Source organism: Trichechus manatus, unplaced genomic scaffold (assembly GCF_000243295.1).
Source record: "Trichechus manatus latirostris isolate Lorelei unplaced genomic scaffold, TriManLat1.0 scaffold00014, whole genome shotgun sequence".
NCBI lineage: Eukaryota > Metazoa > Chordata > Mammalia > Sirenia > Trichechidae > Trichechus > Trichechus manatus.
The window spans coordinates 11,372,101-11,395,964 of record NW_004443950.1 but is presented as its reverse complement, the minus strand read 5'-3'; the positions used below and the strand labels follow the sequence as shown (position 1 = coordinate 11,395,964).

Below are 23,864 nucleotides of genomic sequence, written 5' to 3'. Positions count from 1 at the left end.
GTGGCTGTGTCTCTGCAGTTTCGCCGCCGTCGCTCTAGCGCCCCTCACCTCTTCCAAACGGTCTTCCTCTCCAGTATGACTCAGATGGATTTCTTAACCTTGCCTTGTTCAGGGCTGCCAGATGTTCACATAGAATCAAATCACTTGTTTTTCCAGGTCTTTGCTGTAAGAGGGATATAGGAAGCGCCTAACTACTCCTCCATGTTGACCACACCTCCCTGCAGGCTTCTTAGGAGAGAAGCTACGTTCTTATACATCTGTAAAGACTAAACCTTCATTGAACGAATATTTTATATTACTTAGGACACTGTGATGTTATGCCTCCATTTACATGGCTGTCCTTTCTTTTTGAGAGTGAATCTTTATATCCTGTGTTCCTCCTGATAAATGCTTGCTGAGTAGATAGACACCGCCTTACAGTTTAAAAGCCATTTCATTTAATCTTTTTATCAGCCCTGGAAGTTCAGTGGTGCTCTCCACCATTTAAAGTCGAGAAAACTGAGCTTGGCAGAATTGAGAATTGTCTGACATTACTGCATAGTTCATTTGGAGCAAGGACTTCAAATACAAAGTGAAATCTTCCATAAAAGTACAGTGTAGTCATTCTTGCCATCATTATTTTAGTTCCTTGAAAATAAAATCCAAAGTAATAGTGGTTTTCCTGTACATTAAGTATCACATAGCTCCTTTTTCTTGAGAAAATTTTACCTAAAGAACAAAGATTCTTTCCAGGAGAAATGGGTATTCCAGTTTGCAGTAACTTTAACTTAAGTGGAGGGCTGCGACCTGATGCTCCTTCCTCAAACCATGAGCCCTGGCCCTGGGGCCATTCAGTCCTTTTGCCAGGAAGATCACCAGACTTTCTCTGGGTTGTTGGGGAGCAACAGTGGCAATCTTCCCATTGTGCTATCTTCCCCTTTGGTTCTCAGTCACAGGTATTGAGGGTCTGCTGGGCAGAGAGGCCATAGAACTACCAGTAGCATTCCTTCTCTGAGACCACCCAGCGCCTGTTCTTCAGGTGTTGGGCAGGGCTGGGGTAGCAGTTAGCTTTGATGTGTGTTGATGCTGCTGCCCAGAGCTCAAACACAGAACTGGGGAGCTGGCTAGGAGCCATTGCCCTCCAGGCAGTGTGGCTAGCTTGGCTGCTCTAAGGAAGGAGAAGTAGGATGAAGCTTCTGCTCACCAGTGGGCAGAAGCTGGCTTCAGAACTGCCTTAGGAGGTTTTAAAAAGAAAAAGTGAAAATAGAAATTGTACCATTTACTTTTCATCATTTCAGATTTATATCTATAATGAGAAAATTGTAAATGGGCACCTGCAGCCTAACCTTGTGGACCTCTGTGCTACCGCCGTGGAGCTGGATGACAAGGTACTACCCCGAAGCTAACCCAAATAGAAATGGGGGTCTGTGTTCAGATGGGATTAGCAGCTTGCTGACTTAGCTGAAATGGCTGAACAGATACTGCATTCCATGGAATAAGATGTTAACTGTTCCTCAGAGCTTCATTTAAAATTTTTTTTTCATTTAAAAATGTTTTTAAAATGAATCTTCAAAAGGCCTAGCTCCGGGGTCAATTAATTGTCACAAGAGTTCTCCTCAGGTTGTATTTGCTTTGAAATTCTGTCAGGCTTTGGCTTACGGGTCACGAGTTCTCTTCTTAGACACAGACTAACAGGCTCTTTAATGAGAGCTGAATTGTAAAGGTGATGTGGTTTTCATGTTGGCGAGCCCCTTGAACATAACTCAGATGGAGTCTGCCTTCGTACACCACTGCTTCTGTTCCTTTCCAACCTTCCATCATTTTTCTCCTCCCTCAACTCAATCCCTGGTCAGTTTTCCCCCTCAAGGGGAAAAAAAATAAAAGCACAGTGGATGGATGAGCGGGTGGGTTGGTGTGTGGCTAGGACGAAGGAGGAAAGGATATTATGGCCAAGCACCCAGGCGTGGATTTTTTTTTTTTTAAATCTTTTCAAAAATGCTCCTTCTTTCCTCTCTCCGTCCTTCCCTCCATTTCTTCCTATAGTAAAATATAAGGCAATACAAACAAGTCTGAAGAAGAAAGTAAGAAATCATCAATCATCCCACCACCTAGAAACAATCACATTTTGCTGGATATTCTACAATTTTAATTTTCGAGAGAGACAATAAAAACATAATCTCTTCTCTTTTGGAAAAAGTGTAAGCCTGCTTTTCTCCAATTGGTGCTGTCTTCTAAGTATTCTTAACTATAGAATACTGTCAAGGTTCAAGGAACACAACTTTAAGAAGACTTTTACAGCTAGAAGGGCTCTGGGGGGAGGGAGTCCCAGCTGTGTGGTGGTAACACAGGAAAGAACGCCCACTCCTTTCCTGGGAGGCTGTCACGGGAGGTGTCATTTGAAGGGAGTGAGTGGGAAGGGAAATAGGAGGCTGTGACATCCACAAAATGGGGTTAGAGCAGTGGCCCCTGGAGAGGCTCGGGGAGGACAAAACCTATATTATTTAGGCTGAACTCTTATTTTCAGCCTTAAGAAACTCAGATGACCTGGTGAGAACTGAAATGCAGCTACTTGAGTTTCAACTCCCGGATTATAAATGTATTCACTCTCTCAAGGGATGACCCACTGAGATTCAGTGTTCTTGTTACTTTTATGTGGTCTTAATTATGTAGGTGGTTGTGTCAGACCTGGAATAGTAATTGATCTGAAAACCAACTGGGAGTAGGGTGAGGGGGCGGCTCGCTGGCAGATTGAACTCTAGCCCCTGGCAGGGCAGAGGGGGTCTTAGACAGAAGACGTTAGCCTCACCCCCCTCATCCTGCTGCCACGAAGAGCCAGACCATTTCTCCAGCCCCGCAGCATTGTCACGTGCAGTCTCACTTCCGTGCAGAACATCTCTGACATGTGGACCATGGTCAAACAAATGACAGATGTGTTGTTGGCACCAGCGACTAATGCCCTGAAGAGCCGCAGCAGCGTGGAGGTGCGCATGGAGTTTGTCAGGCAGGCCCTGGGCTACCTCGAGCAGAGGTAAGGCAGCAACCGCACAACGGGGCTAGCTTTAAAAACCCTGGAAGTCAGCCGTTTCTCATGTCTAAGGAGTCCTCCGGCTAGGTGCTGTGTAGCTGGTACCGTTTAAACAAGGTTGAACATGACTGAGAGGCAAAATCCTGTTCTCAGAAACACCTCTCTACCAGGAGTATTTCTGTGATGGTATAAAACCATACATATAAAATCATGGTACGTGGGAGCACTGTTAGGCTTCTCTTTTTCATTCTTCGTGTGCTCTTGGTCCCTCAGCACAGAGACATTATGATTCTTCAGCCATGATGCCTCAGTCCAAATCCTGTTTCCTAATGTGGGTCAGCCATTGCTCGTTAGGTCCTTTTGTTTTCTGTCAGCAATTTAGGTTTTACAACTCACCCTGGCAATTTCACCCCCTTCAAACCATAGGAAGCCCCCTTTAACCTTTTTTTTTTCCTTCTGGAACTACTTGGTTAATCCCTGTGAGTCTGCATCCTTCCCAGCTGTTAATGCCTGTGATTTGTGCCTGGATTTCTTTTGCCACCTCCTCACTAATCAGAGTTGGTCACTGAGGTGTTTGTGGCTGTGCCCTTGTGTCCTGACTATTGTCCCCTTCATTAATAGGCCTGTGCCATTCATCCCTCCCAGTGGACACTTCATCTAGCTCTGAATTGGCCAGCAGGGGTTGTCATGAGTGTGCAACAGACCCTCTTTATTTCAGAGACAGGGCGCTGGGCCTCTCGCTGCTGGCTCCAGAAAAGAAAGCCAAGTTGAATACACTTGCTGAATTGCAGCCCTTTGCCACCAAGCCTCTGCAGCTGCCAGCAGCCTTGTAGTGTGGTCGCCCTTTGTCAACAAAATAATGCTTCATTAGGAAGTCATAGGATTTCCCTGTGTGTGACTGCGGTAGTTCAGACTTGGTAAAGCAGAGAACCGGTTTTTATACCAAATACTGTATTAATTATACAGTAGCGACATGAGATGAACACATCAGACATATTAAACTCACTAGCCTCTATTCCCTTGTTAAGAAAATCTGGAACTCCAAATGTGTTTTTTTTTTTTTTTTAAATTCCTTTTAGCGTAGGCACCAAAGAGTTTCTAAAAGATTTTATCAGGCTCTGGCTACATTTTTATAATGTAAGTTTTAGATATAATAATCATAAAGAACCTAATGTATATAGTAGTATTTATTTGCTACAAGTCAACAAAATAGGAGTCAAAAATATTTACAGTGTATAAAAACCTTCAGGAATTTTTTTTTTTTTAAATGAGTGTGAGTGTATGTCTGCTCATGACAGCTTTTTTGTCAGTAAACCTAATCCTTAACATTGGTGCTTGACTTCACCAGTGGTACCAGGCTGGATTGCTTGATTTTCTATCACTGGTAAGCCATCCTACTTCTTAATGTAGTGTCTTTTAAAAATGATATTTCTTCATTAATTCTTTAACAGCACTGCTTTGAGCTGTTTCGGAGTTTCTTATGCACAGTTATTTTCGCCTTATCATCCTTGTCACCTTTTGGCAAAGGGGATGTTTTAGAATGATTGGTATTTTTGCTGATGCTAATTCACTGACAGAGCCCTGGTGGCATAGTGGTTAAGACCTCCAGTTCGAATCCACCAGCTACTGCTTGGAAACCCTGTGGGGCAGTTCTGCTCTGTCGTATAAGGTCACTATTAGTTGGAATCAAATCGATGGCAACTTGTTTTTGTTGTTGTCTTTGTTGTTAATCCACTGACAGTATACATGTAATATTGCAAATGATGTAATGCAGCAGATGGCAAAGTAGACAGAGTCCCAAATGAATTTTCAAGTATAAGGCTGGAAATGTTGGGAAAATGTGGGGTTGGTCTGTCTGTTCCCTGCCACATTCCAAGATTTGAAGTAAGATACATATTTCTTAGCCTTCAAGGAATTTAGGCTGCTTTTTCAACTTAGTACCTTGCCAGCACCTGGGTTGTCTTAGTTCGACTTGGAAAAGGCCACAGTGACCATCTGTTTGTTTTGGCTGCTGCAGAACCCTTTCCTCTAATCTCCTCCAATCTCTGCTTTTAAATACTCCTAGTGATGGGAAACTCACTGTTGTTGTTAGATGCTGTTGAGTCGGTTATGACTCATAGCGACCCTGTGTACAACAGAATGAAACTCTGTCTGGTCCTGTGCCATCCTCAGAATCGTTGCTATGTTTGAGCCCATTGTTGCAGCCACTGTGTCAGTCCATCTCATTCAGGGTCTTCCTCTTTTTCGATGACCCTCTACTTTACCAAGCATGATGTCTTTCTCCAGGAACTGGTCCCTCCTGATAACATGTCCAAAGTATGTGAGAGGAAGTCTTGCCATCCTCGCTTCTAAGGAGCATTCTGGCTGTACTTCTTCCAAGACAGATTTGTTTGTTCTTCTGGCGGTCCATGTTATATTTAATGTTATTTGCCACCACTGTAATTCAAATGCATCAATTCTTCTTCAGTCTTCCTTATTTATTGTCCACCTTTTGCATGCATGTGAGGCTATTGAAAGTACCATGGCTTGGGTCAGGCACACCTTAGTCCTCAAAATGACATCTTTGCTTTTTAGCACTTGAAAGCGGTCTTTTGCAGAAGATTCGCCCAGTGCAGTAGGTCGTTTGATTTCTTGACTGCTGCTTCCATGGGCGTTGATTGTGGATCCAAGCGAAATGAAATCCTTGACAACTTCAGTATGTTCTCTGAGAAACTCATTACATTTGTTAAATTATAAAAATGATACATGCTTATTATAGAAATTTTGAAAGATGCCAGAAAAGAAAAAAAAAAATTGCAATCAAGTTGATTCCAACTCATAGTGACCCTGTAGGACAGAGTAGAACTGCCCCATAAGCTTTCCAAGGTTGTAAATCTTTACGGAAGCAGACTGCCACATCTTTCTCCAACGGAGCAGCTGGTAGATTCGAACTGCTCACGTTTGGGTTAGCAGCCAAGTGCTTAAGCACTGTGCCACCAGAGCTCCTAATTTAGAAATTCTTTGTTATGTTAACCTCATATTTGGATATCTGTAACTTGGACCATTAATCTTAGTATGGAAGCACTTTAAAAATACTAGAGGATTCTAAAAAGCATGACAGCTAATAAACGAAGCAGGAATGATAGAAAATCATCATTTTACAACCACCAACATAATAATTGGTTCAGCCAGGATCATCACTGGAAACTAAAACGATCAGGTTAAAGATTGTTGGTGAGTATTCACGTGATCTCCAAGTATTACCCCACAGATTAGTTATTAGTTCCAAAGGGGCATGGTGTTGTTACACTGGAGAAATCTGATGGACAATACCTTTTAACCAAGTGATCAAATCTAGTGTTACCAAGAGTGGGACAAACTGACATTCCTTGCCCCCTGATGCAATTCAGTGGGAAGTACCAACATCAGCTATGTAGGATTCTCGGCAAAAAGTTGTTGAACTTGAATCATACCGTGATGAAACTGTCTAGACTGTGAACATTCTACCAGACAGCTGATCTGGATTCTTCAAAAAATGTCATTGTCGTGAAAGACAAAACGTGGTAGAATGGTCCTAGACTAAGGATACTAAAGTGGCATGACCACCAAGTGCCATGCATGTCCTTGATGGGATCCTGGATGTTAAAAAAACCGACTGTAAAGGATATTATTAGGGAAACTTAAATATGGATTATATTTTAGATAATGTATTAATGTTGAGTTTCTTGGTGTCCTAATCGTATTGAGATTATGCAGGAGAATGTCCTTCCTAGTTCTTAGGAGATGCACGGTAAAGCATTTACATGTGAGGTAGCCCCTGGTTTCTATAACATATTTTCAAATGGTTCTAAGAAGAAAAAAAAAAAAGTGTGTGTCTGTGTGTGTGTGTAGAGAGAACATTCAGCTAAATGTTAACAATTGGTGAATCTAGGTAAAGAGTACATGGGCGTTCATTGAACTCTTCTTTTAACTTTTAGTAGGTTTGAGATTTTTTAAAATAAAAAGTTTAAAAAGAACCACTAGAGCATTAGATGACTGTGAGCTGGAGCAATTATTATTCTGCACATCAGCCCTTAGTGCATTTGAAGTCCACAGTTGTGTTCCTCCAGGAATTCTTTTGAGTATCTGCCGTGATGAGAAATCTTTACCAGCATTCCACTGCCCTCTGAATAAATAATGCAGCTCGCTTCATTAAGCACGTGCTGTTTCCTCTTCTGTGTTAGGTTTTAAGTCTAGGCCCTGCCCTGTGGAGTTCACAGTCTAGTGTAATGGAAATGGATACAGATGTGTGTAATGTGTGCTTTCAACCGCCCTGTTTTTTCCCTGTACATTTTTCCAGCTATAAGAATTATACCCTTGTAACTGTCTTCGGAAATTTGCACCAGGCCCATCTGGGCGGGGTGCCCGGAACTTACCAGTTGGTTCGAAGTTTCCTGAACATTAAACTTCCAGCGCCCTTGCCTGGACTTCAGGTACTGGCAACTTTCTCTGTGTGAGTTACATGTCTCTCTCAGTTAAAGTATGGTTGTATGTGGAGACTGCTGAATGGAGAAGAGACCAGAATGGGGCGAGGAGAGGCTGGGACTCCTCTCAGGAGCCCAGGCGAGTGGTGGTGTGGGCTCAGTCCAGGTTGGGGGAGGGAAGGGACTGGTGAAAGAGCAGGTTCTGGAAGTGTTTTGAAAGTAGAGCTGACAGCACATGCCGAAGAGTTGGATGTGGGTGTGAGAGACCCAAACAGCTGGAAGAATGGAGTTAGATATGGTTCCTAGGATGTGGCCCAGTCATTTGGAGGAATTTTCTTACAGTCCGTTATCACAGTGAAAAAGCGCTAGACTGGAGCTTCACACCAAGAGTGGTGGGTACAGAGGAGGCTGGCTTCATAAAGTGAGGTTCACGCTTTCTATTGGAGAAGTAGAGTTTACCAGCCTGAGGTCCCGGTAAAGGGTATTCCAGGAAGAGGGCACAGGATGGACAAGTGCATGGAGGCAGGAGAGAGTATCAGGAGACTTTGAGCTTCAGGTTTGTGGTGGGGCTTGGCAAGCTTGGGGCCAGGTAATGAAGGCCTTGAGTACCAGGCTACGCACTTTGGACTTAAACAGCTCAAAGTGGTTTAAGTGGGAAATGATGTGATCAAGTCTAGGTTTTAGAAAGAGTGCTTTATGGAGGGGGAAAGGTGGAGGGTTCAAGGAAGGAGATCTGAGGGCCTCTACTCTGGAGGAGTTGGGGCAAAGCAGAGAGGGAGGGGTGACCACAGGCCTGCTGCACAGATGGGTGACAGAGGCGAGTTTAGTATACGCAGCCTCGGAAAGTGGGACGAGGGCTGCCTTCTCAGATCCAGTGCCTGTTGCAGTGTCTGATACAAAGATGCTCAATAATTGAATGCAGGATGGCCAAATGAGTGAAAATGCCAGTGTCCGTTTAGCTAATCACTAGCAGTTAACATTTTATAATCTCAAGTAGGATAATGATAGTTCCTTATTGGTCAGTGAGTATCTTTAGCTGTTGCTTTGTGGGGGTTGCTATAAGTGATCAAAAAAGAACACGTCACCCCATTTCTGCAGCCCACTGGGATTCCAAGAAGAAACCACAGGGCTGGTTTTGCATCTGGTGGGGTAGCATACTGACTTAGAGGAAAAGCTCTAAAGCCAGACTGCCACTTACCAGCTTAACGTGGACAAATTACTGAACTTCCCTGTGCCTCAGTTTCCTCATTTGTAAAACAGGGAGGAAGAGGCTGTTAATGGTCCCTACCTCATAGGGGTGTTACAAGCATTAAATAACTCGGTACAGGGAGAGGGCTTAGCTGAGTGTCGGGCACATAAGAAAGCAATCAGTTAGCTTTTGTTTATTTGCCTGTTTATTTTGAGCATCTTTCCTCTTTTTAGGATGGAGAGGTGGAAGGCCATCCTGTGTGGGCATTAATTTATTACTGCATGCGCTGTGGAGACCTACTTGCTGCTTCACAGGTGGTGAATCGAGCCCAGCACCAGCTGGGAGAGTTTAAAACCTGGTTCCAGGAGTATATGAACAGCAAGGACAGAAGGTACAGCATGTGAAATGACATGCCCGGAAGCCACATGGAGTCAACAGGGTGGCCTGCACTGATAATGTTTTCTTTTCCTATGCATGGCTCTGAATAAGCTTCTGCTTGGGGACAAAAAAAAAAATGAGGTTTAGAAAACAAGTAGAACTATAGAGAACAATTAAAAACTTTCAGAGAGAGCCCCATTCTAACACCGATGTCTAGAATTGGCATGCATCTATATTTGGAGCTTTTATTTTCCAGTGAGGGAGGGGCTGTGGTTGGGAGCATGGTGTGACTTATTTGACATCAAGGACGCTTTATAAAATGGGACTTGGTTGCATTATTACACTTCACTCGTTCACATTTAGTGCTTCTCTGGTCTGGGAAAATATGTTGTCATGCATGTCATAGCTCAAAGGCTAGAATTAGAAGTTAGTCATCTTGAAATGTAGTGAATTAATTCCCTGACATATTTTTTTATGTTCTCTTGCACTTAAGGAACTAGCTTTTTCTCTGGATTTTGTTAATGTAATTAGACTTAAGTTCATATTTAAACCCAGTTTCAATATATATAAATTACATGGATATAGAAGAAATGATGGTGGTTACCCCAGTTATACCTGTGAAAAACTAGGGATGCTTTTCTTGGCAGCATTAATAATGTCATGTCGAGAAATTGGCTCAAACCACAGGCCCCTATCTTGCTCTTATTGGAGGGTTTATGTAGGGTTAATGTCTTAGGGTTTCCCCAGAACGAGACCCTGAGGCAAGGATTTGAGGGTGAATAGTTTATTTGGGAGGTGATCCCACATGAATCAGGGAGTAGGGAGGAGAGGGAGTTGAGACAGTTACTGGAAGGACTTATTCCTGCCAGTCACTGGTAGAGGGCTGCTGGGGGTTTGGGTGAAGTATTCATTCCCCACCATTTCTGACCTACACCTACACAGCAGAGCAGGCCCCAGCGACTAGAGAAAGCCAGCGGTCAGGCTAAAGTAGTGGTACTGAGGGGATATGGGCGGAGACAGTGTCTGTTACCCTCAATGAAGGGAGACTTCATGACTATGATTGGGACCTGGGGTGCTTTCAGATGTCCTGGAGGATCTTTGTGAGGGTGAGTGTGTCTTTGTCTCTCTGTCTGTTCTCTTGTGTCTTTAGATTATCCCCAGCAACGGAAAACAAGCTCCGGCTGCATTACCGCCGGGCCCTCCGGAACAACACGGACCCCTACAAGCGGGCCGTGTACTGCATCATCGGCAGATGCGACGTCACTGACAACCAGAGTGAAGTGGCTGACAAAACTGAGGACTACCTGTGGCTGAAGGCAGGCGCTGCTTCCCTTTGCCCACGCGGGCTTTACCCCAACCTTCTGCTCATGTCGTGCACACAGAGTTTACTTGCTTAATGTATGGTGCCAGTAAGGTGATCAGGGTCCCATCTCCTGGCCCCATTTTTTATCACGTAATTCCCAGTCAGTGACCACAGGGATTAGTGCAGTCTCCAGCTCGCAGCATTGAGCACAGCTACTGAGTAGCTACAGCTCTGGGTGCCCCGGGTCAGGAAGTAGTCTGTACCAATGCATGTGTTTCTCTTGGGGGTTTAGTTGAACCAAGTGTGTTTTGATGACGATGGCACCAGCTCCCCACAGGACAGGCTCAGCCTCTCACAGTTCCAGAAACAACTGTTGGAAGACTATGGTAAGAGATCCTGAACATAACCACTTCCCCTGCTCTTTTCCACCTGAGGTGACTGCTTAGTTTTCCTCTGGGAAAATCCTTCGTTTCTGGACTCTGTCTTCCTGTCAGAACCCCTGTGGCTCTTACAAAACACAAAGAAACAGTTTCAAATTAGAGTAGAGGCACGTGGCCTTAAAAAATACGTATGAGTTAGATGGTCATACACAGTAAACTATTTTCCCTCATTCGTTGAACTGCTCTGGGAGACATTTGCGCAAGGAGAGACAGATAAGACTTGACTATTACTTTCTAGTAGGTCTTGCCAGTGACTATATCTGAGCACGAACCAAGGAGAAATTATCTCCTCCTTTCCTCCCTCCATGCCTTTCTCTCTCCACCCCCTCATTGTTTAAAAATTCTTGAAAGAAAGAATCCAAGATTCCAGCTAGTGGTCAGCAGTTGTTGAGTTCAGATTTCTATAAATATGAGTGAACTGAAGCTTCTTTGAAATCTTCATTTTTCTCCTGTTGAGTGACTCTTCTCAGGGTAAAAGAGAGAATCAGCCCCTTTTGTAAAAGTCTATTTGAAGATCTTTAACTCAGTTTCTCTCACACAATGTGAACAGTTTGGGTTTTACAACATGCTACCCACTTGCCAGTGGTGGTGTGAGGTCTAGAGAAGGCCGCTATACTGGGTCATGCTTCGTGTGGCAGTTGCCTGTGTCCAGGGGCCCCTCCATTGAGACAGGCTCGTGCTGGTACCTTCATCACAGCCAACCAGCCCTTTAGGCACAGGGCTGCTGCCTGGGATGGAGCTGCCAGCAGGCCGCTTCATTCTGATTGGCCTTTATACCCTCTTCCCCCAGGGGAGTCCCACTTCACGGTGAACCAGCAGCCCTTCCTCTACTTCCAAGTCCTCTTCCTGACCGCACAGTTCGAAGCTGCGATCGCCTTTCTCTTCCGCATGGAGCGGCTGCGCTGCCACGCTGTCCACGTGGCACTGGTGCTGTTTGAGCTGAAGCTGCTTTTAAAATCCTCTGGACAGAGCGCACAGCTCCGTGAGTATTGCTGACTAGGTTGGCGGTGGTGTAACCGCAACACATCACCCATTGGGCAGCGGCAGATGCATAAACGACAACCAATAAGGATTTGGACAAACAGTACCGATCGTTTTTGAGCACTGTAGGCAGTTGGGCTTCTTGGATGATTAGTGTCAGGGTCCTTGCTTGTGTCCCCCACTAACATTCCCTAGAGCATTAAATATATAAGGTGCTGTACAAAGTGCAAGTCTTGTGGCCAGTCTGGTTGCTTAGAAAATGGTTCAGGAGAAGCCATCTCTGGGGTCTGGAGTCCGGTTCTCATTAGGACTTTGGCTTTAATGGATTGGAAATCTCAACCAGCCATCTCCTGTGCATCCCTGCATGGGAGAGGGGGCATCAGGGGAGGAAGGGATGGTCAATGTGGATGATATAGGTTCCTTGTTAGTGCAGCAAGATCACCCCAGAGCACGTGTTGGGATGGTCAGTAGTCACCACCTTTTCATTCGAAGACCAGCATGCTAGTAATTTCCTACAAGATATTTTCTCCACTCTGACATGAAAAGTAATCTAGGACAGGGTGGTGAAAGGGCTTGGCCACAGCTTACCTTGGTAAACATTGGCTGGGCTGCAGGTGTAGATGGTGCTGGATCTGTGGATTCAGCTTCCATGGTTCCTGGGTTGCGAGGGTCAGAGGCACAGTCCAGTTGTGACTAGTCCTGTCCCCCACGGTGCAGTCAGCCACGAGCCTGGAGACCCTCCCTGCATGCAGCGGCTCAACTTTGTGCGTCTGCTCATGCTCTACACAAGAAAGTTTGAGTCCACAGACCCGCGGGAAGCCCTCCAGTACTTTTACTTCCTCAGGTAAAACTGCTTGTGACCGTTTACTTCAGCTAGTTTTGATTTCTGCCATTCTGCGAATGACTGTTAGAGGCCTTGCGTCCATACCAGAAACCAAGTTGCTTTTGTCCTCTTACAGGGACGAGAAAGATAGTCAAGGAGAGAACATGTTTTTGCGTTGCGTGAGTGAGCTTGTGATAGAAAGTCGAGAGGTATGTCGGTTTCCTTTTCTCTCTCACCCACGGTTTTCAGTGTACATGTTCTTACGCTGAGGTGATACTGCATGTTTACCTCAATATGGTTATAGTGGATATGGCCTAGGCGATTGTTAGAGTTTTGTTTGGTTTCTAACAGTGAAAATAGTGATTTCAGTCTCACTGTTTTCTAATATAAGACTTCTCCCATCTTCCCTGAGGACTTGTGGATTATGTGTATGTCTTTGTCCAGTAAATTGAGTAAACTGTTTTTTTGTCTCCACAGTTCGATATGATTCTTGGGAAACTAGAGAATGATGGAAGTAGAAAGGTGGGTTAAATGCATCCCTAGAGGAGTGTTGGTTTGCGGTTGGGGAGTTCTAATTGTCTAAAGAAGAGAGTTGGATTTTAGGATTCACGGCACTGAAGATACAAATCTGAACAAAGCTGCTTAGTTAAAAAAACAAAGAATGAAAATTATGGGCCCAAAATGATGACCTTGGTTTTACATACGTTTATATCTTTCCTTAAAATATGTAAATCTGTGTTTAAACCAAAAAAACAAACCTGCTGCCATCGAGTTGATTCTCTCTCATAGCGACCCTACAGGACAGAGTAGAACTTCCCCATAGGGTTTCCAAGGAGCAAGCAGCTGGTGCATTTGAATTGCCAGCCTTTTGGTTAGCTGTAGTGCTTAACCACTATGCCACCAGGGCTCCAAATCTGTGTTTAGATAGCCTTTTTTGATTTTTTTTTTTTTTTATTATGTTCAGAACACTCATCTCTTCACGCCTGCTATTGTTTCACCTGAGAAGGCTACATTTCTGCCATTCTTAGCTCAGAAAATAATGTTTAAGAAAAAGACACTGGTTGCTGTACCCCTCTCCCCAGATGGAGAAGTTAGAAATGCACTTGATTCTTCTCAAAAGGAGTTTCTGAGAGCTCAAAACTCTACACCAGCCCTGGAAGTGCAGCTGTTCCTGTGAGCCTTAGTGATTCCCGAGACCTGTGGTGCCCATTGGCGGTGGCAGAGCAGAAGGGCCAGAGGCCCTGGCGCCAGAGACCAGGGTCCCAGCCTCGACTGAGGCACTCTCCCTGTGGCCTTAGGAAAATCCTTGCTCCTCTCAGGGACTCAATTTCCTCACTTATAAAAACGAGTAGCTTGGACTCAGTGATCTCAAAATGAGATCAGACTGCTCACACCATCTCCAGCTCAGAATAGAGGACAGTGATGTGCTGATGACAGTGGTTCATGCTTACTGAGTGGTGGCAGTTGCCAGGCACTGTGCTGAGCACTTTATTTGTATTTTCTTATCTAATCACCACAGCAACCCAACAAGGTAGGAGCTGTTATTATTCCTGTTTTCCAGTTGAGGAAATGGAGGCAAGAAAGGTTAATTCCTTTCCCCAAGATCACGTGTTAGTTAGGAGAGGAGCTGGAATGTGAACCAAGGCCTTCTGACCCCAGAGCCCATGCTCTTCCCTGATTGTCCTTGCTGCCTCCAGCGTGGCAGGATCAGGTCACCTGAGTTAGTTTAGTCCAGCCCTAAGAGTCCAGTGCTGACCGAGAATCCGAATGGCCAGTCAGAGATGTCATGTGGCCTGCCTCAGCTCTTTCATAGTTCCTAAGGCCTGTCTTGTACTTTTCTGATCATTTGGCTGCTGTTGAATGGCAATGGTGATTTTTTTTTTTTTTTTTTTTTTTTTAACATCTTGACACTACTTGCCATGTGTTTTTCAGCACTGAGTTTTTTTGACCATCTGCCTTGGAAAGCATATCCAAAGTCTTCCAGATAGTTTCTCTTGGCCTCCTGATTTTTTTCCCCCTGGTGCCTTACTCATCAGCAAATGTAAAGTCACTGATGATTTCACCTACCCTCTGGGTCATTTTGGAACATTAGAAAGTACAGATGTCTTATTGCTAATTCCTCTGCACTTCCAGTGAGTCTGCCCCCTCGTGTGTAATTGACTTGTTCCCTTTCATATTTTTAATAGGACCTTATATCTTCAAGAAAGCCAGAGTCTAGCTTAGGAAATATATGCATTGCTCAGGGCAAGCATCCTCAGCTAAAGTATTTTTTGGATCCCAGTTGCTTCTCTGTGTTTAAAATAACAGCTCTGTGCACCTGTCTCTCTCTCTTTCTCCCCCTCCATAATTTGTCTTGTCAGCCTGGAGTCATAGATAAGTTTACCAGCGACACAAAGCCTATTATCAACAAAGTTGCTTCCGTGGCAGAAAATAAAGGCCTGTTTGAAGAAGCAGCAAAGCTTTATGACCTTGCCAAGGTAAAATGTGCCGCTTTTCTCCTTCTGCACTTAATAGCTCTGCTGGCCTTTTGGCATTAATTGCACAAATGTTTTGACAAGGCTGTTGTACCACTCTCCCAGCTGAGGCATTTTGTCCTCGCGCTTAGGCAGTTAATGGTCCAATCAGGGTGAAATTCCCATTTTACAGAATTATTTCTGCCCATAATGTATTTCTGGCCAAATGAGAGCGACATATTGAAAGAATATCTTGCAGGCATTGAACTGTAGTCTCAACTGGCAGCAGAATAAGCCTCACATTAAGATGGTGAAGTTCCTGGTGAAAATGCCATTGTGTTTCCCTCTGGGCAGCCACAGACACGCTGGTGATCAGAGCGTGTTAGAGAAGAATACAGCAGTGAGGGGTTTTGAGAGAATTGGAATAAATATTTCTACATAAGAACATCTGATGACTGCTGATGATTGTATGACCTAAAAAAATTACATTCTTTGTATCAAGTGGAAATAGGCAAAAAGAGAGTTATGATTCACGGGTTTTTTTCTGTTTGCTTGTTTTTTAATTTAAAAAAGTTTTGATTGAGATATAATTAACATGTAGAAAAATGTACAAATCTTAAGTGTGCAGCAGGATGAATTTTGCATAGGTACGTTGTGTAACCACCACTAGATCAAGATAAAAAACATTGCCAGCCATCACCCCAGAGAGTTCCCCTTTTGTTTTAGTTATTCAGTTTATTTTTCTCTATATTGATTATTATCTTAATTTTTAAAAATTGACCAGAATGCTGACAAGGTACTGGAACTGATGAACAAACTGCTCAGCCCTGTCGTCCCCCAGATCAGCGCACCACAGTCCAACAAAGAGAGGCTGAAGAACATGGCACTCTCCATCGCTGAACGGTGAGGCAGGAGCTGGCCCAGTGCCACTGCCAGGTCACGAGTGCCTACCCAGGCCTGCGGGGGTGACTCTCCTTGGTTTGACTCTTAACAGCTGAGTTGGGCTAGGGTGGGGAGTGTTTCTGAAAACACTGGGATGAGAGTTTGGCGTTAGGACCTTCTCACAATGATACCTGTAAGAGCAAATGTAAATAGTGCTTATGCCAACTCATTAATCCTCTTATGAAACATTAATCCTTGGTGACAAAGGCCTGTTAGCTGGATTTTCAGAAATGTCCTGGCTGTGTGACCCAGTGTGCGTGTCCTTAGCCTCTAGGCCTCCATTTCCTCACTGTAAAATGAAAGTGTTGGGCTAGATGTTCACTACCATTCCTTTTATCTCTTCCCTACTTCCTCTTCCTTCCGCTGAGCATGACAACATCCTTTCATGGGCTTTTAAGGGCCTACCCAGCACTTGGGCACTTTTGGTGTAAATACAGAACAAACCCCATTACACAAAACTTCATAGGTTGTTCAAATCTTGTCTTGATTATTGCTCCAAAGAATTGGGCTCTGAAATGTATTTTCATATAAAGGAACATTCCTCGTAATGGACTTTCTGATAATGGGATTTGACCTGTATTAATACATAACAATCTTCCTCGTAGTCTTATTCTTTTCCCTCTCTGGTCCCCGACTCACCCTCATCCTGGCAGCCACAGCATGACTGTGTCATGTATCCAGCCCATGTTCTTATACTTCTACTAGATATGTATGTGCGCATAATCAGTGTATAGTATTGGTTTTGGTGTGTGCTTTTAAATTTACATAAATGGTGCCATTACTGAGTGTAACATTTTGCCATCTGTTCTTTTTACTCAAAATTATTTTTGAAGTCTAGCCATGTTGATATGTATAGATTTTATTTCTATTTTAACTGCTGGGTGTTATTCTATGATATGAATATACCATAATGGTCATCTCTTCCAGTGCTGCTGGACACTTGGGTTGTACTGGCAGTGCTTCAGTGAACATCCTTCTCTGTGTTTCTTTGTACACATGTACAAGAGTTTCTCTCATAGTGGAATTACAGGGCCTAGGGCACAAGTGCATGCTGAGTTCTACTAGGTAACAGCAAACAATTTTCCAAAGTGGCTCTACAAATTCAGCATCCCACTAGCAGTGTATGAGAGTTCCCATTTGCCCACGTCACAGCCAACACTTGGTATTGTCAGGCTCTTTAAAATGTTTGTCAAAGAGGTGGTTATGAAAGGGTATCTCAGTCCCTTTCATCATGTATATTCGGTTTAATTCTAGGCGTTATGCTCATCTGTATACTGTTATAGTAGATATACTTTTATCAGCTATCTCAAAGGCAGTTTGGAACAAAGCTATTGATGGGAAAAAAAAAAAAAAAGTTGCCATTGAGTGGATTCCAACTCATAGCAACCCTATAGAACAGAGTAGAACTGCCCTGTTTCCAAGGAGCGCCTGGTGGATTTGAACTGCCAGCCTTTTGGTTAGCAGCCATAGCTCTTAACCACTTCGCCACCAGGGTTTCATTGATGAATGGATGGGGAATTCTTAGAGGCTCAATGGCCAGTGTTTCAGATGCCACCCTCCTCCCCAGTGAGTTAACTGACCTAGCAGACTAACCAGTTTAACTCCCAGGCTAAGGTAAAGGGTGTTACTTTTTGTGCCCTTTGCAGATCCTCATAATACAGTGACCCAGAGAAAACTGGGTTTGGGATACTTTCCCAGGGTAACACAAAAGGACATTCTTTGGCAAATGAGATATCTCCATTTGCAAATAATCCCCAGGGACGGTTGCCGGGCATTTTGTGCCAGTCAGTACTCCTGCCATTTCTGGAGACTTGGATGCTGAGATGGTGTCTGAGGCTGGAGTACAGCGCTTTGTGCAAAATGTTTGTAAGTGGATTCATGCCCAGTCCACCCTCAGACTCGTGGCCATTTTAAAAGAAGCAGTATTTTCACTTTTTAATTCACCTTGCCCAGAGAGTCCAAGAGGTTTTGATGCTTTTTAAATTCTGTCCTACTTTTAGGATTGTGCAGAAATTCATAACATGCCCCTGCCCCTTTTTTGTCTTTCAGGTATAGGGCTCAGGGAATAAGTGCAAATAAATTTGTGGACTCCACGTTCTATCTTCTATTGGACCTGATCACCTTTTTTGACGAGTATCACAGTGGTCATATTGACAGAGCCTTTGATGTAAGTTTGAGGAGGGGTGTTTGAAGTACAAGCTAATGTATGCCCTTGTAAATTCAAACCACTTCCTGGAATTCATTTAAAACAAAGGAAATGCCACCAATGTGCCCTTTAAATAGTGAGGGACAAATACGATCCAGGGAATTTAAAGGGGATTTTTGCGTTGAGCTTTTCTTTTTCCTTTTTCTTTTTCTCTATTCCTTTCCCCCTTAATCTAAAAATAGAGCAGTTTCTCAAAGTAATGTGAAATCTCTGAATTTTAAAATGGCTTCAGAAAATGAAGATAAGAATGAAGTCAGTCAGCCAGCTAGAATCAAAGCCTTTGTGTGTCCTGGGGAGAATAGCATTTCATTGTAAGAAGCCCTTTATGAACGTGTTAGATGACGGCTGCGTGTTTATGAAATAACTGTGCTGGCTTGTGTCATACGGGGTTGGTGGTTTTTGTTTTTGTTTTTGTTTTTGTTTTTGTTTTAAACAGATAATTGATCGTTTGAAGCTGGTGCCCCTAAATCAGGAAAGCGTGGAAGAGAGAGTGGCCGCCTTCAGAAACTTCAGTGATGAAGTGAGCCCTTTCTTCCTGACTTATGGGATTCTTTTCCCCCGCTTCTGTTAAGAGCTTTTTGTTTTAATATAGCTAATAACTTTAAGAGTTCTAATTATGATGGACTAGGTTTTCCAGGATGGTCCAATTTTAAATACCCTGGGCTGGTTTTCTGTGAGTGCACACATCCCCATCAGCTTATTGTCCTAATTCTTGACTCAGAAAATGCAGTCACTTGAGTGATCAGACATGTTCTTGGGAGAAACACGTCTCTGGTTGACCCTGTGAGGTGTGGTTTAATTCTTTTATGATCTGCTTGTTCTCGAGGATGTTTTAGTGCTTAACTCTGAACTGTATGGAGTCCATTTGGGTACAAAATCCACATCATGATTCACTGCCATCCGTCCCCTCCCTGAGCTATTTTGTCCAAAGAAGCAAGTGCTGTGGCCAGGTACTAAGTGACCACCCCCCGAGGCCCAGGACCACTATCTCTGCAGAGTCATTAGCACATCACCACTGCCTGGCCTGGTGGTGCTCAGCTGGGCGGCACACTGGACTCACCAGGAGAGCTTTAACAAATCCTCATGCCCAGGCCCACCCCTGGGGATTCTCATTTCCCTGATTGGGCTGCTGCCACTGGGCCTCCCCTGGTCATTCTCAGGTGCAGCCCCAGAAAGACTCTTGCTCTAGAGCCACAGACACTCAGGGCCAGCTGCCTGGCTCTGGAATGTTACTCAGCAAATACCTTTTATTTTAGAGGAAGAAGTAAGGCCAGCTTCTACACATGTGATGGGGCAGTACCTACTGTGGCACATACAGGTCAAAAGGTCTTGCCCCCTGCCGACGTTCCCTTTGATACCTGTGATTCTACCCTCAGCCACTTGTTCCTTTGTTATTTCTCACCTTCCTCTGGATACATCATTCATTGCATCTTGGGCTGCAGCAGTGTGCCAGGTCCTGCCCTAGTAGATGCTCCCAACGACCCTGTCAGAGGTTGCAAACTCAAGCCATGTAGCTCCAACGGAGACAGTCTAGTGGGTTTGAGGCAGTGGGAGTGGTGGGACTGTGGAGGACCAGTATGTACATCCTCACCTACTGATATTCAAAGCCAGATGTTTTTGTGACTCACTCTGCTGATGCTGGCCAGATGTGGTAGGCATGCCTTTGGCTCACTGCCCCTGCCTAGGAAGAAGGACCGAAAGAAGAGAGGAAGAGCAGCCTACTGCTCTTCTGAGCAGCACTGTCTGGGGTTTGCTCTCACTCGTGACACATCAGTGCCATCAGCTCCTTTTTGGAGACTGTGCAGCTCACCACCTGACAGGTGTGGGGATGTGGTATGACCAGGCCCACCAGAGAGTGCCCACTCTCCCTCCACCTATTGTTGACCCTGGGGGACTTGGTTCTTTTTCCTTACTCTGTGTGTTTTTCTCGGTGTAGATCAGGCACAACCTCTCAGAAGTGCTTCTCGCCACCATGAACATCTTGTTCACACAGTTTAAGAGGCTCAAGGGGACAAGTTCATCCTCGGCATCCAGGCCCCAGCGAGTCATCGAGGACCGAGATTCTGTAAGATCCCAGTGTTCTCGAGAACCATTGCTGAGAACCGCCTTTCTGGTCTGCTGTGCATTGCACTCTCATGAGACCACGTGACCTGAAACTGCTCTTTTCCCTTAGTGCCTGGCAGCTGGCTGGTTTTTTATTAGACAGAGAAAACTGAACATGAATGGGATTGCTGCTCTTCTCAAGCTTAAGAAACAAATGTGCTGGGCCCGTGACTGTCACCTTTTTAGAAAGATAAACAGAATGCTAATTTATAGTTGATTCTGTAAGAATTTTCTGCTCACTTTAAGGTTATTTTTTGAGCTTTAACTCATCAGTGAGCACTTTTATCAAGCCTAGTAAATGACCCTTGAATTTTCCTTAAAAGTTCTGTTTCTGGTCCAGAAAAGGTGTCTCTATTCCAGACACAGCTTCTTGCTGGTATAAGCATCCTGCACACTTTAGTATGGGGCAGTATTTCTTTTGAAGCAGTCATCTGATGCTGTTCTCCTAATTTTTCTTTATTCCTTATTCAGTAATTTATCACTTGGAAATCAAAGTGAATGTTGTCTTTTGTTCTGTTATTGGAAACACTTGGTTTAAATTCTTAGGGCCATCTTCTTCCCTCCTGGAATCACTGAGTTCCGTAAATATTGTTGCTTAGGAAAAGAGCACTTATGTTAGGAAGGGAGAAACGGAAGGAATGAAAGGAAAGGGAAGAAGCAAGGGAGGAAAAGAGAGGAATAGGCCCGCCCACAGTCACAGCCATTACCTTTGGTGTTGAAAGTGTGTCATGGGGGCCTGGAAACTCAGCTCACCACAGACACAGTTGGATAGAAGAAACCACCCAGGAGAGAGAGAGGCTCCGGAAAGTGGAGCAGACAGCGCTGAAGCACAGAGCTAGTTAAGTGTGTCAGGCCAAGACAGCTTGCTTGGCAAACCCATTCACCTTTCACTCAGTAGAAGGGCTTTGACGCCTGCTGGAACTGGAGCCCCAGTGGACGAACATTGCTAATTCTATGCCATACAGGGAGAATATGACATTGGAGAGTAAGGCTGTCATCCAGCCACCAGCAATCTGCCCCTGGCTCCAAGGGGTAGACAGTTGAACAACGTGGTGGCCATTCTCAGTACCTTAACCTGACTTGAAAGGTAACCTGTTTTCTTATCTTCCTCCCACTTTCTCTCAGCAACTCCGAAGTCAAGCCCGAGCCCTGATCACCTTTGCTGGGATGATACCCTACCGGACATCTGGGGACACCAACGCGAGGCTGGTGCAGATGGAGGTCCTCATGAACTGAGTGTGAAGCTCTGGGTGGCTCCTGGGACTGCACGCTGTCAGTACATCAGGCGCGGGGGCCCACTTTGGCGAGAGGGGTTCTGGTTTCATTTCTGTTGTGTTGTGTTTTGTTTTCGTATTATGTATTTTTGTCAACACCAATAAATTTCTTTGGTTTGTATTTCTTTTAAACATCCTTTTATTTTCATTGTTTTCGTTGTTTTTTATTTTTTTCCCTTTTGAAATTTTTGTTTAAATTTTTATTTGTGTATTAGGGGAAAATGCCTTCACTCGTTCTTGGGCCAGAGAATGATAGGGTATGTAGGCATCTATGATTTGGTTAAAATTGACCTTAAATGATTAAAAGTTCACCCAAAATGAGCAAGGAAACAAAGCCATTGGGAGTTACTTTTATTTACACAAACTATTCCATATAACAGGGTCATGACTCATTTTTCACGTTATTTGAACGTGAAAGCCACCGTCAGTGTTAGGTAAGGCGAGATTTGTGTGTGAAATGTCAAGAGCTTAGTGTCCTCCGTCTTCTCTCAGGGGGACCTGAGGTCCAGGTGGCCCAAGACCATCACCAGATCATCTGCTGCAACTTCAGGACTAATTAAGTTTGGTGCTGTGTTGACATCCCACTGCAGACAGAGACAGGCATAGAAAAAGATAGCCTTAAACACTGTAGGTGCCCCGGCTCAAGCTTGAGGGGAGGGTAAGCACTGCTGCTGCGTTTCTTGGCAGCTGCTCCCTGGAGAGCTGACTGCTCGTGGGTGTGTAGACCCCTCTGATAAAGGAGTTTTAAGCTCTTCTTTTCCTTTCTGTAGTGGTCAGCTCCTCTGCTTGAGTGACCCCCTCCCCCCCCCCTTGTGAAGCTCATTGACTGGCGAGCTCATGGGTTGCATTTCTGACTGTCTAGTGTGCTGAAACTGGATACCATGGGGCATTTGGTATTTGGGACCTGAACAGCAGTTGTCCCTATCATTGACTTTTCTTTCTCCCGCCACCAGTCCCAAAGTCCTGGACCAAACTCTAGAGAGGAAAAGGGACAAGTGTTTGTTCCTGAAAGGGCCACCTGGGGCCACGAGAAACTGGGCACTGGTCCACTCTGCTGGTTTTATGGACTGCTCCTCAGGCTGTGTCTCTTTCCCAGGAGAATGCTGAGATCCCTAAAGAGCCTCTAAAGGTGCTTTTTTCTTCTAGAGAGAAATCTCTCTCTTGTCAGGGGGTATGGTTACCCTCGCCATCCTTGAGTTGTTAAAATAATTATCATTCCTTTGGGGATGGCTTTTAAAGGGAAAGATAATGGGACCATCTGCTGTTCATGGGGTGGATTCCATATTCCATCAAGGATAGAGCCTGAGGGTCAGCAGGGCTGCTGTCTGCCTTCCTCCTCTAGTTCCATCTCTTCACCCTGGAGCGCTCACCTTCAATTGAGCTTTGCTAGAAAGTCTCAGAAGACAAGCCCTGCGGGGGACCTGATTTAGTAAGTGATGCCCTGCTTATAAGTACTGATTTGTATTTTAAACACGTCAAATGATTTATTGCAACCGTGCTTTTAAAAGAGTCCTCTGTAGACTTTTCATAAAGTGTGACTTAGTGTTTTTTTTTAGTAGAAGATCTCACTTGCAGATAGAAATATAACTGCCCTAAATGAGAGAAGGCTCAAGTTATTTAAATATGTATTTACTCCCTGGCCCACTTCATCCTTTCACAAGAATTAACTGTGGATTTGCCTTTCTTGTAGCGGCATGTAGTTCTTCCTGCTCCCGAGTGGAGAAATGCACAGGAGCCCTACTTAGGGTCTCCCCCCTTTGACATAATCACACGGGGACAGAAGCTGCCCTCATGGAGGGCTGGGGAGCCGTGTGGAGTTGAGAAGAGAGTAGTCCTGGGTTGGCAGTTAAGGACTTGCTCAGAGCGAGGCATTTGTGGGAGAAGGAAGATAATTAGGCTCATACCAGAAGGGCTGCTTCACAGAGCAAATCCAGTACTTGTCCTACAAGCTGAGTCTGGTGGAGTGTGACCTGCTGGGTCTGTGCAGGCATACAGGGAAGACTGAGGCGAGTTTCCAAGGCCGTGATATCAAGACTTTCCCACGTGCCCATGGTTACAGCCCGTGCCTAGAAATCATGACTGTGGGTTGGGTTATCACCCGTTCAGGGAACTAAATCCTTTTGCTAGACGTTGGTCCACGGTTTCACCATTGACTTAAAGAAACGAGAAGGTGGCCCTGGGAGTCTCTTTTGTCTTCCAGGGATGAGACTCCAGTCTTTCTAAGGAAATCAGGGCCACTTGGCGACTGACAGGGTAGTGACTGCCTCTGAGTGGCTCATAATAAACTTACTGAGACACTAAAAGGGAAGAGCTGTTTTGATCTGAA

The 23,864-nt window shown here is 44.6% G+C and overlaps 1 protein-coding gene across 3 annotated transcripts in view; it reads left to right on the top strand.

The window, feature by feature from the left end:
• Positions 1 to 21,659, top strand: part of NUP93 (nucleoporin 93) — a 118,841-nt gene extending 97,182 nt beyond the window's left edge. For 2 of the 3 annotated variants that reach the window (XM_023726886.1, XM_023726887.1), the window contains 16 exons: positions 1,278 to 1,367; positions 2,868 to 3,007; positions 7,323 to 7,455; positions 8,869 to 9,026; positions 10,164 to 10,329; positions 10,609 to 10,702; positions 11,547 to 11,738; positions 12,455 to 12,581; positions 12,697 to 12,769; positions 13,038 to 13,082; positions 14,921 to 15,037; positions 15,798 to 15,916; positions 18,005 to 18,122; positions 18,598 to 18,681; positions 20,098 to 20,226; positions 21,390 to 21,570. In XM_023726886.1, coding sequence (XP_023582654.1) covers positions 1,278 to 1,367; positions 2,868 to 3,007; positions 7,323 to 7,455; positions 8,869 to 9,026; positions 10,164 to 10,329; positions 10,609 to 10,702; positions 11,547 to 11,738; positions 12,455 to 12,581; positions 12,697 to 12,769; positions 13,038 to 13,082; positions 14,921 to 15,037; positions 15,798 to 15,916; positions 18,005 to 18,122; positions 18,598 to 18,681; positions 20,098 to 20,226; positions 21,390 to 21,500 — 1,896 coding nt within the window. In that variant the 3' untranslated portion in view covers positions 21,501 to 21,570. Of the gene's footprint in view, positions 1 to 1,277; positions 1,368 to 2,867; positions 3,008 to 7,322; positions 7,456 to 8,868; positions 9,027 to 10,163; positions 10,330 to 10,608; positions 10,703 to 11,546; positions 11,739 to 12,454; positions 12,582 to 12,696; positions 12,770 to 13,037; positions 13,083 to 14,920; positions 15,038 to 15,797; positions 15,917 to 18,004; positions 18,123 to 18,597; positions 18,682 to 20,097; positions 20,227 to 21,389 lie in introns of all 3 variants that reach the window. The other variant, XM_023726885.1, reaches the window with a different exon arrangement.
• Positions 21,660 to 23,864: the final 2,205 nt, after the last annotated feature.